We start from the raw sequence: 21,792 nt of genomic DNA on the forward strand, positions 1-21,792 counted from the left end.
AAACTGAACGTTCTTATTTTTCATTTTATTTTTTTTTTCAGTTTTGGCAATTTGAGTCTGAATATGTCTTAAGATGTTCTTACAGTGCAACGAACTCAACAGGGGGCAACCCAACATTGATCAGCCAATCACAGGTCACGTTTACAATAAAGAAGTCTTGCTTTGGTAGTTTGTAAACCAATCAAAAACGAGAACAATTATTTAAATTTCAAAGTGTCGGTTTTTTCCGGTGGCCCCGGTTGGGTTCGTTGCACTGTAAGTTACCTGTTATAGTATTTCAATAAATCTATGCGGACGTGACGAGCAATATGTGCCGTAATGTGGTGTCAAGTTACTTGTGGCATGCTCTGTTGCGCGGCTCTGTTTAATTTTGACTCGGAAATCTGCTATAGTGGAAGGTTGACGGAACTTTCAATGAGAAATTCCCTACAAACGGAAATTTAAACCGGTTGACGGATAAAATCCGTCAATATTTTTCGCCATTTGATTTTGGTGAAAATTAAGGTTACTAAATAAAGAGACAAGCATGTGCTGTTGTAAGTGTGTAATTTGTTTTTGTTAAATTAGCCGCCAAAATTATTTCCAGTAAATTTCCAGCTTCAACTTTGTAAAATTAAAACTGAAAAGCAAAACCAAAACTTCGACGGGCAAAAGTGCTTTAAAATGCATTTAAAAGGTGTTTTAACTTCCCGGTCTGAACAAAGCTAAATCGGTTGATCACCGTTCAGTCTCTTCGCCTCCCGTTGTTTCGAGGGTTAACATTCCTTTCCCGCATCTACCCTCTCACAGTTAATCTGTCTCTGTGAGAAACATTGTGCTAGGAAAAGGACATTTGGCAAGTCGAGTTTGATTTTAATTTTATTTCTTTTTTACAAGTTAAGTTTACGTTTATTTTGTGCTAAATAATGTACGACATTTCCTACCTACCGGACATCATCACAATTTCTATGATTTGCTCCCTCATTCTCCATTCAGACTGAGGTAGCAAGACTTACAATTTAATCTACACACGATATGTTTTGTATTTCGATTTGGCTTTATCTATTTTGTAGAATATCAGTGTTTTTTATTCTAGTTTTTTCTTGATCATAAATTCAAAACTAAAGATTAAAAATTTAATTATCAGTTCTACAACTAGAAATAGTTTAGGCTACCTGCCCCCATTATTTGGGACTGATATGTTGTAAATCACCCATCTGCGATCTTATGCGCGAAGAATTCGTTTTTGGAAAATTATGATACGTTGTTCTTTTTTCTTACCTTTACATCCGACAAGACTGGTCATTCATGCTGTAATTATATGGGCATTCTTTGATTTAAAATGCAGTCTGATACCTCCCCGACAGTGCTACGTCATCGTTACCCATTTATTCCGTGCGCGCCCTGTTTAGGCAACATCGAAGTTGGTGTCTGGTATACGAACTGTACATTTTAACTGTAAATATACTACATTTAACCCTAATTACTATTACAAGGGGACTCCAAGGATGCCTCCTCGGGTTTTGACCTCTGGGCCAAAACCCTGCGGGGACAATAAAAATTAGTATATTCCTCGTGTGCTCTAGCGTTCTCTGCAAGTTTATCAACGTTAACTGAGTTGTTGAAAACGTTTGTGAGATGAAAGACTGGTTCTTACTTTTAAGATACTAAAACCAGTACTTCAGTAGCCCTAAATACTAAAATCAATGCTTAACAAATTCGACTACAAATTTGTTTATTTCTTCTATTGAGGAGGTTAGCTCTCATTTCTCATCCAAATTAAATTTGGGTAACTCGACGGCTTAGTTTTGAGAGCTTATTTTTATTTAACGATATTTCACTCCATTGTGGTCTTCAAAATAAGCTATCAGAAAATTTGCGTATATGTTAACATACCGTATGGCCCAAAAGTTTGGAAGATTGATTTTTTGTACCTTGCGATGACTAAGATTGAAAACCCCAGAACTATAAAAAAGATATATTCTGTTAAAGCAACTGAAATAACTATTTTCAGAAACACTTGCAATGAGGAGCGCTTTGCGGGGCTTGTTTTTGGCATTTTTAAAAGCAATAGCAAAGTTCTCAAAAACTAGAATCCGCAGAAAAAAAAATCTCAAGCATTAACATCGTATTCATCCTAATTAAACTTGGTAGAATGTTCAATTGGTATACATAACAGCTACTTTATCCACAGATTGAGAGAATAACCAGTTGGAGAGTTACAATTATCGCCAAAGTCATCATCGCCGCCGCATTCTATGTTTCCGGAACCGAACCGTGCACTATCTGCCTCTGTTACGCCAATCCCATGATCCGCCCTGCTGCAATAATCACCTCCTCCGCCAATCATCATCACCGCTCCGTCACCATACCTCCAGTCACACCAGAATGACAGGTAATAACGGTATCTGAGATTGCTGCTGCAGTACGCTTGGCTGAAACCCACTGTAGATGAATAACGTCCCCCAAAGTATGCATAACAGGATCTACGGCAGTTGTTGCTGTTCCAGACTCTGCCATTTCTAAAGTTCCCGAAGCTGGTAATAAAGCTTCTGAAGGTTCTTCCACCGGTGCAGCTGGTAGTGTACAGCAAGGCTGTGTTAGAGCTGTCATCACTGCGGGTTATTTTGATGTAATAGCCTCGGACGAGCCAGAATGCGGGTGATATCATGTCATAGTTGTTTGAAGGACTGGTAACGCTGCCGTAAGATGTTGTTCGGTCATACCACCAGCTGGCGTTGTACTGCATCCAGTTTGCACTGTCAGCATTCGAAAAGCGGGATATTAAAATCCAGCCGCCATTAGACATGTCGCAGTACACCTTACAATGCAAAAAGATAAATCATTGAGTAACTTGCGTGGAATCAATTTTTCGAATTACATTTAGATAAAGGAATCACGTAAAAGCTGGAAAATGCCGAATGCTGGTGACTTAAGGAACATATAGCAACGTTTTCTTGGGATTTTAAATGTATGGATAAGAATAATAAAATCACTTAACTTAAAGACGTCAAATTTTCTGAAGCCGATCAGATATTATAGAATGCATTAGATAAAGATTTGGATAGATAAAATCAAAGGCTCCTGTGAGACAACTCGTGAATGCAGAAGTGAATAGTGGTAACCGTATTAAAAGCAGTTTCGCAGCAGACTATCTCAGGCTGCGTACGTGAATAGCCTCTATTAGCCTGGGTCTCTGTGCCAGAAGCTTTTGAGATTTCTCGGTTATAAATATGTGTACGGTATCACCAAATTTGCCTCGATTTCGCAGCCTTAAAATACACTAAAGAACACTTATATAGCGGAGAAATCTAGATTTTTGAGAAGGCAAAGAGTTTGAAATTAAGTGAAGATAAATTCCGATGAATTGCGGCGATACGTTTCTCAGGATATTTGAAGTATGCAGATTATGCAGATTTACTTTATTGTGTTTATTGAAATGATACGATGCTGCAGTCATTAAGAGCTTTTGTGGAAAATGTCGAAAAGTCGCGTTGTCTACTTGAGACTTTTTATTCAGGAATGGCTTTGTATAGCAACGCTAAGTGAACTTCAAAGTAAATTTACCAGTTTCCAGTACAAACCCAGCGCAGCACTTTATAGAGCCACATCACTACCTAAATCCTTTCAAATTCTCGTACACGGTAACCATAAACATCAGTATCTCCCGCTAATTTAGTCGCAATAAACACAGTATTTACAAGCTCCGCAGTTAGGCCAGCCTATGTACATGCATATGTGATCCTTCTCGTCAATTCATAGTGAGGCTTTTAAAGGTGGAGTACATTTCACACCGTGGACTACGGGCTCACGTCGTAAAATACCGTTATCAGTGAATCAGTCCGGCGGTGAAAGCTTACAAAAAACCCTGGTTGTGAAACTTAATATCTTAGTCGTCAGCGAGAATATTAACTTGTGTGCCAAACTTATCAGGTAAACCATCTATCGAACGTGGCACTTCGACCGTGAGAGTTCGAGACCTCGAGAGGATTGTATGTACAAACAGCCCTGCGGTCGCAGGCAAAAAACTCCGCGCATTAATTACAACTTGCACACAGTTTGCAATGTTTCTATCATTTCCAATGGCGTCTTCGTAAATAGAAAGCAGCCACCCGACTCCTGGAAAATAAATCCACTTGTGCAAATAACCCCGAAGTGCGATTCGTAATTAAAATGTTTACAACATTTTCTTTCTGCTTCACGTGGATTTACTTTTGTGAGCGGTCAAAAACAAAAAGGCTTTCATTAATGTTTGGTCACGAAATTTCACTCTTGCACATCACTATTTCTGTACTCAAAATGAATATTACTGTGTTTGGAAGAAGTCATTAATGAAAATCAGGGACCGCGGAGGGGAGGGGTAAAGCCCCCCCCCAGCCCCTCCCCTTACTTTTTGGATGGTTAAAAATATTTTATTTTATTTTATTTTATTTTTCTTAACCATATCCATCACCTACAGAAACAACTTATCTTACATATTCGTATTATATTAAGTATATTAAACAGTAAGGTTTTCTCCGACAAACCCGACAATTTCAGACAGTTTGTCGTTAGTTTTCTCTGCTGAACGGAATACTAGATTTCAACCGTGAAATAATGGAATTTCGGCCGTTGTTTCCATTTTCTTTCGTTCTTGGATTGATGTAGCCTGCGTGGCCGGCGTAATCGGGGAAGGGGAAGGGGAGCGAGGGAGGCGAGAAAAAATGAGGCGGGTTGGGGAGAGGGAAAAGGGGAACTCTCCCCAACCCCCCTCATTTTTTCTCGCCTCCCTCGCTCCCCTTCCCCTTCCCCGATTACGCCGGCCACGCAGGCTAGGATCGATGTTTCACGAAGATAAAGTTTCATCACTAAATAAGTGCGAGGGAGTTTTTGCACAGAGGCATTCACTTGTTATGAAAGCCACTTATCGTCTTTACGCGTAAATATTTGTAACGGATAATTAAGTACAGCTACGGTCATCCTGGATCATTCAATCCCGCTGTCATAACGAACAAAGAAGCACGTATGATTTACGGAAACACTGGGTCTTCACAAGCTGCTGGCTTTCACAAGATTAGAAAACAAGTCGAAAATTTCTGCCTCATCACCCTGTTGTGTTGGTCAAATGTAAGGGCCAGCCGAAGCATTGACTTCTTTATTCAAAAGAAAAGAAAGCATACTTTAGCTGATAAATCAGTGTTGGCAGTCTTTTTTATGCATTTCTAGCCATTTCAGAAGACCGTTAAGTTTAAAATTTTCCCGGGGGAGCATGCCCCCGGACCCCCTAGCTGTCTCACGATAACACGTTCGCTTTAAATCAATAAAGGTTCTTCTTCTTCTTCCTCTAGCCCCATCTGATCGAGCGAGTGAAATTCAGCTCACATCATGATAACTCGTTCATTGCGCATGTGCGCATTCACGAGTTAAAAAGGGACTTGAAAATGGCATGCTAAATTTAAGCCATGGTTGCTGAAACAAAAGACCACTTCTGTCAAAACAGTTGGCAAACCAGAGTTCATTAGACAGGAAAACGGTTGCAATTTTTTGCGATGGTGTGAACGAAAGGTTTAAAGCGAGCGAGAAATGGGGGAGTGAGACAGGTGATGCCGAATTTCCGCGCGCTCTATTTGGATGAAACACGTCACGAGTTACAAATAGCGGTTATCAGGATCCTCGGACCGGAAGTGATCTCCAAATTGAACTTCACATGATCCCCGATCGCCTCACCATAAATTTAGAATGGAATGGACTCAAATTTGGACATAACACAACAGTCGTTATATTTAAACTATCAAATTTCACAACTTTAAAAATTATAATGTAGCAGTTCAGTGCAAAAGAACAATTTACTTATAAACTGGAATATACATGTATGGTTCTCCGTAGGTCTATGCCGATGACAGTGCGTTTTGTGAAAATTGTATAAAGAAAGACTTGGAGTCCAATTAGCAGCAAAATGTAATCGAAAGACGAAATCAACATATTTCTCGACGACCGAGACTAAAATTTGGTTATGCTTATGACTAAGATCCTATTAAGAGTAAAGGCGACGGTAGTGGGCGAGATTTGACCGCCATCTCAAGCGCTTTATCCGATTCTCCCTCCTTTTTAGAAAAAAAAAAAACTTGCGAAAGTCAGATTCAGATTTTTCAGATTTTTTTATTATGCACTATTTCAAGAGTTTTCTACAAAACGAAATTACAATACATCACAAAGGTAACATAAAGACAACATTAAATTACACAAATATGAAAAGTAAAATGTGCGCAGTGACCAAAGGAGCTTAGGCTTTCGAGTTGGTCACTGCCACGTGCAGCTAACTGGCGTACAAAGTACAATTAACTAGTAGAATAAAACAAAACAAACCAAAACAAAACAAAGTAAAGTCTTAACTGACCCGCTTTTTAATTTTCTTGCGCTTGCATTCAGTACAGAATGCATTCATTAAAATTAAAATTCTCGTATCCTCTTGCTGTTATTTGATCTTGGGTTTCAAAGCTGTATCGAAAAAATAAAAGCAGTTTCAATGGACTTTCGTTTAATTTCGTGGGGAACTTGTTAGTACAGTGTAGAAGATCTTAGTTGGTGTTGACTGGTGCGTTTTGATCTTCTCTGAGGCTGTTGTTGATTTAGGATTTCAATCCTTGTCGTTCAGACTAGAAGTTGTTCCCTCGGCAGTCCGCCTTGGTACCGATCAGGCTGTTGTGTTGTTGGATCGTGGGCATACACACCTCCGGAATTTCAATGCCATTATCCCTGTTGATGTTGTCAGGGTGAAGTCTTATGTGAATAGCCTATTTAACCCATGGGTGTACCAATGTGGGTCTCGGTACACTTAACCTCATCCCAGACCGGTAGTGCCCCGTCGCATTGCTGTGTTCTAAAATCGGCGGAGGATTGGGTATGTCTCCATCGTGTTCTTTAATCCGTTCATGCATAGATCTGCCCGTTTCTTCAATATAGACCTTATAGACCTTGCCACACTCGCAGGGAATCTTGTAGACTACCCCGTCTTGTTTTGTTGGATCGACGGTGTCCTTAGGTTCGCACTAGGTGTGATTTAAGTGTTGTGTCAGATCTGAAAACTGTCTGTATGCCCTGCTGTTGAAGGCAACGACGAAGAGCGGCTGATAACCCCTTGATGTATGGTAGCACCGTAGTAGATTTAATTTCAGGCGCAGGTTCTTTTGTGGCTGTTTGTTTCTTTGTTGAGTTGTACTCTTAAAATTCATTTCGTATTAGTAGCGCTATTTGAAAAATAAGGAGTTTCGTACAATTCGTCCACATTTTAGGCGTTGTAATGGTATAAATAAAAACTTTCATGTATGTTCCAGTTTATAGGTAAATTGTTCTGTTGCAATGAGCTACATTATAATTTTTAAAGTTGTGAAATTTGATAGTTTGAATATAACGACTGTTGTGTTTTTAAGAAAAAAAATTGAAGTGTATAAAGTTTAAACCACTGTCCGAATCTGAGTCCATTCCATTCTGTATTTACGGTTAGGCGATCGGGGATTATTTACGGATCATTTCCGGTCCGGGGATCCTTTGCGGGCCTGTAGATCTTATAAAATAAAGAAACAACTCAGTTCAAATATCTAATATGATATGCTGTCGACTCCCGACTCGAACCTTCAAGGGAAATATAAAAAAGTTCGAGTGATCGGTAGTTCGAGTTATCGAGGGTAAAATTATATAGAAAATGACCTGAAAGGAAAGGAAAATTGGTTTCCGCGTTAGCCGGAGGGTCGAGTTATCGAGAGACGACTGTACTCACAATATAATTAAATAAGGTAAACTAGTCAGTTTGGATTTATTTGCTGGCAATCATGCTTTGACCATGACTGGCTCGTAGTACGTAAAAGGTAAGCAACATCTGATTTCATTCTTATTTTCCATTTAAAACCCTTAATTAGAATCCAGGAACCAACTCAACAAACCGTTTACACTTATATCTGACAAGCCTTGGCGTGCAGTCTAATTCGTTACTTGTTTTTGCTTGCGCTTGCAAACAAATGGGCCCAGCACGTAAATTTAACAAGTGTAAGCGTCTTGTAGCTGACAGTTATAAGCATCCCGTGCGTAGTATGTAGAGTTGTTGTTGTTTTTTTTAAGGCCCAGAAAAAGAATCGCTACAGAAAAGCGTTTTCGCTCCATGGTATCCTAGGTAACGAAGCCTGAAAATTGTTTGCAGATGTAAAAGATGGTGCCTCCTTATAAAATGATATTTTTGCGGGATTCAAGACTGTGTGGGAAAAGCAGATCTTAGCAAGGGCCGGCCGTATTGGAATCCACACAGAAAATTGGGGGTAACGACACATTTTTCAGAGATAAGTAAGAAACAGTAGTAACAATAGGAGACGCCGTCCCTAAAGATGATCGTTTTGGGCGGCGGTTATCACGATTTATGATAACCATTAAAAAAGTAGATTGATTCCTTTGATCAATCTACTGCCTGCATTGAGTGATGATCGTTTCATGAAGATGCGTACAGTTACAAGATCAAGGCAAATACTCACTTGGAAAGAAGATCCTCCGGTGTTTATGTAATACAATCCATTTGAGCGCCGCCAAGCTAAATAGTGGCTCCTGCATGATGCTGCTGCAGGAGCTATGAAATAAAAAATGTAGATGGTAAAATTTTTAAGAACCCTAGGCTCTAAACACACCAATGGAGGGTAGTAACACGTTACTAGAGTGTCTGGAAAGGGTAACCAATAAGAATGACAAAATGGTGTCCTTTTAGCTTCTTAACATTAACCTTCAAGAAGGTCTTGACCAAGGTTAAAGGAGTAGCAAACCTGCCTACAGCACAACTGCCAATTACATCTTATAACAGTAAAGCTTATTATACGGCCCAAAGAATGTTTCAGATCGTATCGTTATATGAATCTCAACAGAAGTGAAGTCGTATTATCATGGACTGAAACGAGCCCAGCTAAACCTACTTGAAATAACTCAAATAGCACAAGAACCACAGTCGCGAAAGAGAATCAATAAGAGTCAGATAAACAGGAGAGTGCCACAGACCACGAAAGACAGAAATGACATTTCAGATCAAAATGCACTGAAAACAAGCGATGGTTCAGTGCAGCAAAAACCTACAAATTACCATGTGAACCCGCTGCAAACGTATAATTGCTCGCTCCGAAGTTCATAAAGGGACTGAGCCCTAGTTTATACATTGTTCAAATTACGTCACATGAACGGAAATAAACCCCATCGCCAGAAAGACCACATAAAAATTGGTAAGTTTACCAAGTTTGATTATGTTTCATTGCGTAGTAAGTATAAATTATGCAGGCCTTCCAACCTCATTTTAACTCATTTTACGTGTGCTCTTCCTTCAGAGAAATTACTGAATGCGAAAGATCCTCCGTTCCTGCGTAGACGTCAAAATAGTGGCCGGACTCATTCAACAAAAACTTAAAATGGCGCCATATTGGGCGGTAGTTTCGAAATTTCGTCGAGCCATAGAAAATCTCAGACTCACCCAAATCCATTTTTTCCAGGAGCTGTTAATTTTAAGTAGCATTGTTTAAGCGAATTGGGGGCTGGGTGCACTTTAATTGGGTAATTTCAAACTGACTGAGAAGATACGCGAGTGGCGTCTGGAACCTAGACCTAAGCAAAGATTGGTCAAAGCCTAATTTAATACTTGGATGAGTTTTGAGTATACACTAATGACAAAGGAATGAACTTCAGGGATAATAACTAATTGTATTTGGTCTAACCTTGGCAAAATGTTCCTCCGTAACCACTTCTACACCGACAAGTAAATTTGTACACACCATCTACGCATGTTCCACCGTTTTGACAAGGGTTGGACTGACACTCATTTGTTTCTGTTAAGATCATGATGAAATCAACCTCAATAAATGTTACTTGCACTTGTACAAAATGATCACCTAAAACTCTGTTTTGAGTTTTAATGGGGCAAACAAAGGCAGGTTAAAATGACATCCATTGCGGGTCATAGATCTACGTGGGTAAACAGTTCCGGAGATCTTTTAGTTGAGCTCGACGTAAAACCTACATTGATTTTATTCTTTAGCCTTCATCAGAAGAGGATACTGAATTCCTGCCACGAAAACTTGCCTTTCCTAAACGTTTTAGCGCGACTTTTTTGGGAAAAAAAGTCTTAACACATAATATTTATTTGCCAAAAACTATCACCATAAACTACACGATAAAAAGTTTTGGTAACTCTGTACGATCATGAACCAACTTAAACTATGTATCAACAACTGCGAAATTGGTTTCTTACCTTTGCACTGTTTTCCATAGAATGGTGATGGGCATGCGCATGTGTAGTTATTGTTTCCATCAGTACAAGTACCTCCATTCATACAGGGATTGCTGGAGCATTCGTCAAACTCTGAAAGGCAAAAAATACGTTAAAACTTCAACTTATAATTAGAATTAATGGTTTTCATCCCCATAACAGAAATATATAACACGGCCAAACTTTATCCGCTTCCATAAGGTTAGATAATAAAGAATTTTATTCTTGGATTTCCTTTTGACGGCACAATTAAATGTCTGCGATGCACAAAGTACCTGCGCTTGGTTTGAACGTTCAAAACCGGTCCTTAATATTGAGGAAACCAACACCAAACCTTTCCTCAAATGGCAAAAATTTGTTTATAATGACTTGATATTTCCACGATTCAAACTTTGGATTTGTTACCTTTTAATAAAAACTTTAAGTTTATCCTCGCAACATTTACATTTTTGACCAACTTTAACGTTTGTTTATCGGTTTCCATTACTTTGATTTTCTGAACCGAGAACCAAGATTGCGGATGTGCGGTAAAACGACGTTATATCCACGTCATATGCGGTCAGCATCCCATTTTGCGGACCTCAAAAGAAATAAATATGGAAGCACTTGGTATCCTCCAGGGTTTGATGTCATACTTTCAATACTCTGGAAGTTATTAGTGATCCGGTGGTGATGGTGGGGCAGTCTTGACACAGAAACTCAGAAAAAAAAAAAAACAGGCGTAAAAGGGTTAAAGAGAAATCAGAAAACTGAGTTGTATATTTACCTTCACATGTCCTTCCTTTGTGTGTCCGAGGGCAGACGCAAGTAAATTTCCTTTTGCCGTTTACACAGGTGCCTCCATTTAAACACGGATTGCTGCTGCATTCGTCGTAATCTGAGCAAAAAGATATTTGAAAGTTGCTTTCAAAAAAATTAATTGTTACTATGACATAAAAGAAAAAACAAAAGAGCCAGTCTAATCAGCCTATAAGAAAGTCCGTCTCCTTTCTCCTCCTCCTCCTTCTCCTCCTCCCCCCCCCCCCTTCCCTACCCATCTCCCCTGATTCAATAATAGTATCTCTCTGTTTCTTTTAGAGTCTCTTTCGAGAATATATATAGCTCTCCGTATAGTGGAAGATAATGTATCTAGTAGGAAAGAAACTAATTTGTGACTACCTTTCTTGCATGTGTACTGATGACAGGCAGAGCAATCCACGTCATTCCACATGTACCCATGCCCTGCCCCCAGGGTGTGGACACAGTCCTCCCCTCTAAAGTCGTTTGGCTGGCTTTGAGCCCAGTAGCGAAATTTATCAGGACATCCATCCACCCAGCTGAATAATCCTTCTGTGGCAATGTCATTTAAACCGATCCACGCCTTGTCGCCATTGTGCCTGTGCTGGATATACACGTTTTCTTCCTGGCTTTCAATAGCAGCTAGATTAGCGCCCATGGCTCTGCAGATTATACTTGCATTGGACCAAGTCTCGCATGTTTCACTGGTGAAGTAACAGGAGCCATTGTAGAAACTCCAGCCGGGCTCACAGACATCTTTGAAAAATAAAGTAATAAATTAAACTACGAAGCTGTTGTTGTTACCGTAATGTTAAAGGACAGACCAATGCTACAAAAACGTTATTTGACGAAAGAGGGAAAAAAAGCTAACATTATTTTAAGGTTGTGAACCAACCCATAATTTGGCTTTGATCCTAAGCAGTAGCTTTTCCGTAGGAGAATAATATTTGTCCCGGCTGAAATAAAATTTCCTGTTTTCAAAAGACAACGTTTGCATGAGAAGAAATATTAGACTTGGGGAAATTTTTTATACAGAAGCAGATCAAAATCTGATACATCTAATAACATTCTCTGGAGAATCGATTTGTAGTTAGACCAAGAATTCCAGCGCTATTTATAATTAGCTATGACTCAGAGCCTACCTGGCAAAACTGCATAACACACTGACAGAGGGTCGTGTTGTTGCACAAACAGTTCCTTCACGCAAGCTCTAAAGCCAGTCTTGTTTATGTACTGCAAAGATACAAAGAATTCAATGCTTTAGAAATTAATAACATGCAAATACTACAGTGGAAATAAAGTAAATACAGTGGAGCCGCGCCTTGCGACCACCTCGTCAATACGACCACCTCCTTATTAATACCACTTGTTTGTGCCCCGAAAGAATCAAAAGTCCAGTCATTTTCTTAGTTTTACAACCTCGTTAATCCGCCATCCCGTTATTACGACCACATCTTTACGGCCCAAAAGTGGTCGCATTAACAGGGCTCCGCTATACAGTCTACCTGTTCCTGAAGTTGCACAAAGTTGATCTCGCGTTTTCTTGATCACTTAAGGATAACTATACTTCCCTATATAGGAAGCCAGTTCATGGCAAGGCCTTTCTTGTAAGCTAGATCAATCCTCAAACCAACGATCTCCTCGCCTAACATGCTATTAACGATTTCTCTACACTGTATCTTCACATCTTTCTACGATAACTACAAAAAACAAGTGAAGCTAAGACTGACTTAAAATGCTGCCGTTTGATATCACCCTCAGAAAGTTTTTATTTCCTAGATACATGCTGTCAAAAAAGAAAAGTAATATCTTACCTCAACCCAAGCTGAAATGGAGTTGTACAAAGGATTAAGGTTTCCTCCACTTGTTGAATGGTTTGCTGACACCAAGACTTCTGGAGAGTCATTATAATGCTTCTTAAACACGACATCCTAAAGGAGAAAAATTCAACTGTTTGTGCATGATGGTAAAACAAACCTTTTGTAAGTTTAGAATATTTTCAAACAAAGAATAAAATAAACAATTAAAAAAATCAACCAAGCAATTATGAACTAGAGAATGAAACAACAAAAGGAAGGGAAGAAAAAATGAAAGAACAGGGAAAAAAGATAAGAAGGGAGGGACAAAAAAGGGAAAGGAGAGATGAAGGGTTGATTAAATTAAAAGTTTCAGGAGTGCATCTGATAGAAAGTGAGTAAGAGAGCATTAAAAAATGAACGAAAAAGCGAGTGTGAGCATACGTAAGTTTGTTTGTGTGAGTGGGTTAGGGTGCATGGGCAAATGTAGGCAAGACTGCAAGCGTGAATGTATAAGTGCATATGTTCGCGATCAGACGTGCGGGTGGTCATCTATAAAAGGAGTTGTAACCGTCCAAAGACCGTCAGAGGTTGTAAACGTGAGTGCAATAATGGCCTACCTACCTCACTAACCTTACCTCACAAAAGGCATAGTTGAAATGTCGGGATGGCTTGTTCGAATTGGAGAAGTATATAGCCCCATGCTCTCTAAACAGAGGTCGATGAAGCTCTTCAAACGCTATCCAATCCTGCAAAGAAGCCATTGTTTGTTATCACGTTGTCACTTGTCAACCGTCCAAGAGGTTGATGTTTAAGAGGGAAGAAATAGCTATGGTGATCTTCCTATAAGAATACCCAGGAAAAGACCGTATAATCGAAAGCACCATATTTCCGTTTGTGATAAAATGAAATAGACGGATCGAAAACATTAAGAGCATGCTTCAAGAAAAACTCCAAGAACAATTGTTTTCCTTTCATCCAGTCTTTTTCTTGCCGTCTGACAAAGAGGTATAAATCGGATGCAGTTTTTCAAACAACGCGCTTCGGTTGAGTTTTGGCGCGAAGTTTGAACTTGAGGAAATCATAAGGAGAGTAACAACTAAAACCACTTACTACATGAATACTTTGGTGAGCGCCATCAAAGTTTTGTAATTCTCTGACACAGATCTTGAAAGAATTTTTCGTGATATCTTCTAACCACACAGAAGATGCATCGTGCTTCACACCACGCCTTTCATGCTCCGCTGACACTAGAATTGTGGGCGTCGACTTAAACTTGCTCTGAAATCAAGGACAACAAAAAAGGCCTAATTTTCAACGGCAATATGAGTGTTTATATGTAGATAAAAGCGGTAAATAAAAATTTCTTCTGCCTAACCAGAACTCGAATCTTGAAATTCTCTGATTTTTTGGTGGAGATATTATTTAATTAACCGCACTTTTTCCCATTATGTCTAGTTCGATATACCTTCCAGTACACTGACTAAGCTAGTGCGAGGGTTTGTGTTGTAACCACCGGAGCAGATCAAAAATTTAAAACTCAGTTAAAAAAAAAAACAATAATAATTTGCTTCCTACCGAGGAAAGTGACACAGTACGACAGCTCGTTCCAGTCCACCAAGTCGGCATGTCCATTTCGCCAGACACTCCCCCGTTAGGGGCCCCCTGGTAGGCAAGCCAGTCAACAGTTGCAAACGTTTCTCCACTTCTCTTCTCGTTTCTCCCAGCCTGTGTAACACAAACTGTAAAATTGTTTTCCATGATTTCTTCAACCCAAGCAACAACTGCTTGGTGGACATATGAGGGATCTGAGAAGTTCACATGATTGACAGAAACCTGTATGTGAACCGGTTTGTCAGGATAAAAGACGTAAGGAGCCAGTGGGACTTGTTCACAAACCGCTTCGGCCCAACCTGGATAGTGGCGGAGGCGATGCCGGCCCTTTTGGGAAGGGAATCCTGGAAAAAAGTTAACAACACTAAGTCAATTCAAGCCTATAATGGTACTACTGTTATCAGCCGTGGACACTGTAGATGGTGTGTTGTGGTGTTACTGCGGTGTTGTTTGAATCTCGTGTAACTGTCAGTGTCCACTTTACGTTTGTTTAAAATTTATCTACAGCTGTGGAAAAGAAGTGAAATCAGTGATGTTACCTGCACAATCACCCGGATGATAGACAGTGAAGTTTGCTCTCAGATGGCACATTTCTCGCTGGAACACACACACGTTGTCATATGTGGTACCATTAGAGGAACACACAGGCTCTTCATACGACGGACAATTATCCACGCATATGCAGCGTGCGTCCTTGGGACCAAATGCCTTACAAACGGCGAAGTACTTACAGGAAACATTAATGCACGGATCAAATTCTGCAACATGAAATGCAAAGAATTTTATGTTTTGTTTTTCTCAATTGAGTACTCTAACTTTAGAGGGTTTATAAGGAATAAGTAAACGAAAGAAACAATATTAAAATGAATTATTAAATCGCTGTTATGTAACGAGACTTTAGAATAGATTAGTGGTTGTTTTCTTAGAGGCCAAGCGATTGTGGCCCCTCACCTAAAGCCGGGTCATTTTCAGCATACAAAGAACTTTCAAATTTTATCCATCTCAACTGTCTCACCCAATAAAGGAATTTTAAACAAACAAACAAAAAAAACTTCGGATGCTGTTTTCTGTTTTACAACATTATTATTATAAACGCCGTTTAATTTTATCAGATTCTCAGGCTCAAAATTTTAGCGAACAGATCCAAATCCCCTAAATCTACCAGCTGAGCTGCTGTTGGCTTTCCGAAAGTTCTAGCTGACCTTATGTCACAAACGACATTTTTGTCCGTTCGTTAAGTTTCGTAACAGGACTGGATTAATAAAATCAGAATTTCTAAAAGTAAGTTATTTCCAATATGTTATTTTCATTTTTACATGAAGTAATACATACATGTGCTTTTTTCATTTATTGAAAGCGTTCTCATTTAGCTCGTGGTGACTTCAAAAAATATCAGAAAGTAAAACTGTCATACAATATTGCCATTTACCTCCAATAACTGCGTAATCAACTGTGACCGGATCATGTTGGCTCTCCATTCCTGCCAAGTCTTTTATGCAGACGCGGACATAAGAAATTGTTGTTTCCTGTGATAAGAGCAGAAATGAACTCAAATCAGTAAAATGGCGATCAATGGACTAAGTAGTAACTTGCTACAAGGTTTCAAGGTTGAAGACAATTGTTTTTCATGAAACTTGGAAGGTCTCGAGGAGAATAGCTTGTGTTTTTCATGAACTTAATGGAAGGTGTCGAGCTGAATAGCTTGATAGAACACCGCCGGGTTTGACATGTAATTTAAAGGTTGTAAATTCATGTGACTGTCTAAAGGGTTTTTTTTTTTTGTACTAAGTAGACCGAAAATCTTCTTGTTAGGAATGATTATAACTTACCACTATCCAGGTGTTAAGGACGTTGTTTTCCGGCTTAACAGAATACACGTTCTTGCTATCGTATAGGTGATTGACTGTCACCATGACAACAGGAGGTGCATAAAACTTCTCAGTAAAATTAAACACCTATCACAAAGAAAAATTCAAGAGCGAAGCTGATTAAACTGAGATTTGCTTTACTTTTACAGGTCATACTTTAGTTTTTTGGAACGTTCATGGTATTTTTACAGTTTACAGTCCAGGCATTCCCACGTGTGAGATCATAACAGAAAATAAGCGCCCCATCCTGTTATCAGCTCGCTCTTTTGATATCTCCAAATAACAACAGTTCCCGAGAGCTAAATCGAATCTCTATGCTGTGTAGTTGGTTGAGGGAGAAACTATTTTTTTATTCATTTTCTGCTCTGATTTGCTTTTATATCATTTCAAAAGTTCGTAAAAACAAATACAAAACAAGAACAAATGATCATTACCTTGCAGAAGGCGAAGTTGTCCTGTTCCAGGGGAGCCCCACCATTTTCAAACTGAAGTTTTCCTTGGAAAGTCAACTGAGCAATTCCCTGTGAAAACGCTAACCAGTCCTGAAGGAGAAAATAAAAAATGTTCGCTTAGTTACAAGGTACTGATAATCTCTTGCTAAAGATCACAAACACGGAAAAAATCTATCTAATGCCTCCCTTTTGACCTTGCAGTTTAGTCTGAAGTAACCTACGTGGTAAAAAAATAAAAGATGAAAATACTAAGGAAAAGCAAGGGAGAATTTTTTTTTTTATGTTAACCAAACAGACTAATGGTGAAATAGTCTTTCGTGTCAACTTCATGATACCTCAATCGTCGTCAGCAGTGGATCGACACTATATTTTGAACTCCACAGTACTAATCAGTACCTCCAGCGACAGCAATTCTTTTCAGATTCTTTTCAGTTCTGTGAATCGATCCACTTGTTAAAAAAGCAATTTGGATTGTATTCTTCTTGCGTTTATCTTTCCTTCGCCGCAGTTTGCAGTAAATCTTTAAATTCATTGAAGATTTTATGCCGATCCAGATGTCCATCACAGATCCTCAACTTCCACTGTTTTAGCCTTGGCTTCAGTGTTGTTTTGGCTGTCCAATGTTTTGTATCTGTCATACGACTGTTTCGTGACTGATCAGAAATGGGTGTAAACTCGAGGGTATTTGAACAAAATCTCTACCGTTTTCCCCTGAAGGATGTGATAAATTTAGCTCAAACACCGAATTAAAATATGCGAAAATCTGGCAATATACAAGTGTGTATAAAGAGGTCACGTGCGGTTTGAGGTAGGCGTCACGTGCGCGTTAGCATAAATAAAAAACTTACCACTTGCAGATTCTGATGTTTACCGTCAAATGTTTTCACTTCTCGGATACAGATTCGGAAATGATCTTCTCGTAATTCTTCTATCCACAAATTCATGGCGTCCTGTGGTCTGGTGCTGCCAGCGTGACGTACGGTGGCAAGTACTTTGGGGACAGAAGGAAATCGCTGTGAAGCAAGAAATAGAATTGTTTACATTTGGTAAGGGGTTACAGAGAGTATGGGCTGCTTTATTTAAACCTTTGACCTTCTTAGGCAATAAAAAAGGATATCTTGTCACGAAAAGTGTTTAATACTTTTAAGGTCGGACAAGAAATCACATAAGGTATTTCTTGAATAGTGCAGGAACCACTTGTACAAACAGTAGCAAAGTGTAGCCGGATCTTTGTGTAGATCAGGGTCAGCAATGTTGAATAAAACGTAAAATTAAATGCAAGGCTGATCGGACAGCTGAAATAATTTTATTGCCCAATATTTCGGTTAGATAATACTAACCTTTTTCAGGGGCTGCAAAAAGCTAAGTAAGAATTGAAATCACAACTCTTCCCGATTCCCATCCTTTACTTCCCGACCCTCATATTCTAACTGCCATTGCTATGTACAGAAATGGCGCTCCAGGAAATGAAACTGTATTTACATCCTTTTCATCGATAATAAAGTAGAAATTATCTAACGAATAAGAAGCACTTGATTAGCTTTTCCAAAGACTTCTTTCAAAATCGTTCAGTTGTTTTTCTCCTCTCGTCTTTTTCACCCCCTCCCCCCCCCCCCCTAATTTCCGGTCCATCCCCAATTCCCCCTCCCCCCTGCTAACCTTCATAAAGAGACGTGCAAACCCTCATGAAAAGAACAGATCATTTAAGATGAAAACGACTTTTAGCTCAATAATAAGCTTAAGTAAAAACTGTTTTTCAAGCCAGCTAATACCTAAAACAATTACGATAATCCTCACTTTTCGGTATGCAAATGATGTATAACTCCCGGCAAGAATAAAGAACAGGTCAAGTATTGCTTGTCTGAAGAGAAGGGGCAGAACTGAGTCATCAAATATTACATCAAGGGAAAATTATAGCTTTTAAGAAAATACGAGGGCATTATTTTGTGAAGACGCGTTGTCTCAGTGTTTAAGACGTCTTGTGCTGATGATTTACACCACAAACTCATGCTTTCTCTCAGACCAGCCAGGTTTAAATTTAGATGAGAGCCGTTAGCGAAATTTAACAAAGTTCTTGAGTTTATCCCCAGGGAGTGGGGGGTGGGGGCGGGGGCACTCGGGTCTATTAATGACGAGGAGGTGCGAATGAGGACAAATCACTCGATGAAATAATATTTAACAATAACAATAATTTATTTGGTCAAAGGTGTGTGCCAGAAGGTAATTAACAAAAACAAAACGATTGTTCTCCACATACTCGGGTATATTAATGACGAGGAGGTATGAATGAGGACAAATCACTCGATGAAATAATATTTAATAATAATAATAATAATAATAATAATAATAATAATAATAATAATAATAATAATAATAACTGATCTATTTGGTTAAACTGGTGTGTGTAATCCAAAAAAGTCGATTGTTCTCCACATAAAAGCCTTTAAAGAGTCAAACTGCCAAAATCACTACTTACCAGAAAGGTTCCGAAAGAAAATTTCAAACCCAAAAGAGTCAGCAGTTGCTCGGCAAAAATTAATCTCAAAGCCAAACCTCCCGTCATTAATACCTGCCTTCTCCGTTCGGAGATACCCTGCGGTGGATTGAAGTTCTCTCCAGAGGGGAGTAGTAATACTACTAATCACTTGGGGCCAGTTATTTAAGCAGAGTCTAACTTTGGCCGCGGCTTAAGGCAATCAGTGGCCCTCCAAATCTGTTTATAAGTGGTTTATTTTAAGTGGATAAATAGTTTTCTAGTCTGGGAAGCAAGCTTAGATATGAGTGTTGGCAACATTGAAAATGGCTTAAAACATGGTGTTGTTAAACACCGGCTAAACTTTTTTTTTAATAACTGACCCTTGGTTTTTATGGGTCTGGCTTGGGATAGGTAGGTTAGACGCTTTAATTACAAAGTGAAGCAACCCGCTTTTCATCTTTGAGTGACAAAATATACCGCGCTAACACGTAAACTGGATGGCACAGGCAAACGCATGCAGAGGGAATGATGTTTTGGTTATAAGTAACACCAAATTCAAGGAGAACCTCCTAAATTCAATGTGCTACTTCCTTTGCGTTTAACGAATACTAAGTAACTTCAATTGTCTAAACTTATAAAATAGGAGCTTATAAAACTTATAAAAAAGCAGCTACATGCCTGTGCAAAGTCAACCCTTTCACACTGTGTTCCGCTGGTGAATGCATTAAAGGAGGCGGTGCCGTCAAGTGCTCCAGAAGGCGTGCCGCGAAACGCAACCCAATTCACAACAACAGATCCATTTGTACCAAGGCCTGATTCCAACACACAGACGCGGAAATTATTCTGCGTCACTTGGGCAGTCCACGCTACTGCTGAATCATGAACACTGGGAGGCTCATTTTCATGGCTGATGGATGCAAGAACACGAATATTGCCCGAGCTGGAAAATACCTGAGGGTATTGCACGGTTTTGCAATGGACCAAGTCAGAATATGACACGGAGAAGTTGACCTTTCCTTGCTGGAAGAGATTTTGCCCTGAGGGAAAATTGTATAAGAAACAGTCAAAAAGGAACAACTCAAAGGCAACGTTTAAGTTTCCAAGTAACTTATGATTTTGCTTTATCCTGCGAACAATTTTGATTCCAGGTTGAAACCCTGTATATATTGCGCTGCTAACTTTCCCGGTTTGTGGAAATTTCTGGGTGAGAGGCCATTGGAATACAAACTATTCAGCTGTAGTGTAGTCAATTTTTCTTGAATTTTAATTTTGGGCGCCTATGGGAGGGGAGGAAAGTGTTACGACATATAAAATACATTAGTTTAAGGTGTATTCGAATTAAAATTAAATATTAGCAAGAAATTCCACCAAAAACAAATTGTACGCTATCTGCTGACAGTGTCCGTTGATAGGTTTGCGCACTTGTCCTTCCAAAGAGGGAAGAAACCTCAACCAAATCAGTCAAAATTTACTGTGTTTTGGTAAAATATCTCCACACGCAACTGACGAGCTGCGGTTTTATTATCAGTATTTACAAATTTTAACTCATTGCAGCTAAATTATTTTCAAATTGTTATGAGGTGTGTGATTTATCTATCTTCCTTCGATTTTGAGCTATCTCAAAGTATCTGAACATTTTAAACGAAACAAAGTTCGGTTACTAAGAAATTACTGCACCGGCCTTACCTTCAACCAAACAGGAAAGTGTGCACAAAATCAAAAGCGTAGCTAACAGCTGAAAATCTGTGGACAAACTCATTCTTGAAAGAGGACAATCGGACTGCTTTATCAAGGTCTCCACCTGTCTTCCTCCGGTATCCTTGATACCACTGGCCGAAATTCACGTTGAATTCTCCTTATTAGCGGCCCATCCCTTAAACTGACCAAGGTTAATATTCTCATTCTTTCTTTCCGGGTGGAAGTTTGAGGGAATCTAAATTTTAATCAAGGTGGAAGTAACTAGGAAAAGAAGCGACAAATTTGACAATTCAGAGGGTCAGAAAGTGATCAAATTCGCACCAGTCCTGAGAACATAGAATTTGATCAACAACGTCATTTGGCCAAGTGACGTAGTTAATTTATGAAAATTATGACTGGAAGTGGGTCAAAGGATGGAATAACCTTTAGTGGGTAACTCACGTTAAGTCGTGGAAACTAATAATAGCAGTAACACACGATATTGACAGTTATGATTTAACGCTTATTACGTGGCCCTCTACGCTAGAGTGAATCTGCAATTCTATGGTGGATTTTTGCCAGCCATTAAAAGGGGCGAAGTCGTAGGGTTTGGGTTAAACCTGTGTTGAAACAAAAACAATACACTAATTTTCGTACACGCAATGCTCTCAGAACCCGAGAAAAATATAGGAAATAATATTTACAAAGTAAAGAAACCATTACACAAAAACCGTAACCAATTTGAGCGATTTTCCAAGACACATGAGAAGAGCTTCAAATCATTGGTCTAGCTTTTCCAAGTTGGACTTCCACGCAGTCCATAGCAGTCCATAGCCAAAGGCATTAAGTTTAACTTATTGTTTCAGAAAACCTAGAGTTCGTTCCGAAC

General features: G+C 39.2%; 1 protein-coding gene across 1 annotated transcript; it reads right to left on the bottom strand.

The window, feature by feature from the left end:
• Window positions 1–840: 840 nt before the first annotated feature.
• LOC146472941 (uncharacterized) lies at window positions 841–21,500 on the bottom strand. The gene is made up of 18 exons (XM_085118751.1): window positions 20,913–21,500; window positions 19,905–20,263; window positions 17,599–17,763; window positions 16,733–16,840; window positions 16,260–16,385; window positions 15,860–15,956; window positions 14,970–15,188; window positions 14,395–14,774; window positions 13,930–14,097; window positions 13,455–13,565; window positions 12,835–12,951; window positions 12,163–12,253; window positions 11,402–11,776; window positions 11,010–11,120; window positions 10,226–10,336; window positions 9,693–9,803; window positions 8,478–8,569; window positions 841–2,800 (listed from the first exon to the last, which is right to left on the bottom strand). The coding sequence occupies exons 1-18, from the start codon at window positions 20,983–20,985 to the stop codon at window positions 2,159–2,161; spliced, it is 3,456 nt and encodes a 1,151-aa protein (XP_084974877.1). The 5' UTR covers window positions 20,986–21,500; the 3' UTR covers window positions 841–2,158.
• Between the last annotated feature and the right edge of the window lie 292 nt (window positions 21,501–21,792).

This window comes from Pavona decussata, unplaced genomic scaffold, assembly GCF_977016875.1.
Source record: "Pavona decussata unplaced genomic scaffold, jaPavDecu1.1 SCAFFOLD_95, whole genome shotgun sequence".
Classification (NCBI taxonomy): domain Eukaryota; kingdom Metazoa; phylum Cnidaria; class Anthozoa; order Scleractinia; family Agariciidae; genus Pavona; species Pavona decussata.

What these genes read in the sequence shown, in the direction of transcription:
- LOC146472941 (XM_085118751.1), bottom strand. Translation starts at nt 20,985, where the DNA reads ATGAGTTTGTCCACAGATTTTCAGCTGTTAGCTACGCTTTTGATTTTG. An exon ending in CTCACCAAAGTATTCATGTA is followed by an intron (nt 13,566 to 13,929) that starts GTAAGTGGTTTT and finishes GCTTCTTTGCAG; the next exon opens with GATTGGATAGCGTTTGAAGA. An exon ending in TCAGTACACATGCAAGAAAG is followed by an intron (nt 11,121 to 11,401) that starts GTAGTCACAAAT and finishes CTTTTTGCTCAG; the next exon opens with ATTACGACGAATGCAGCAGC.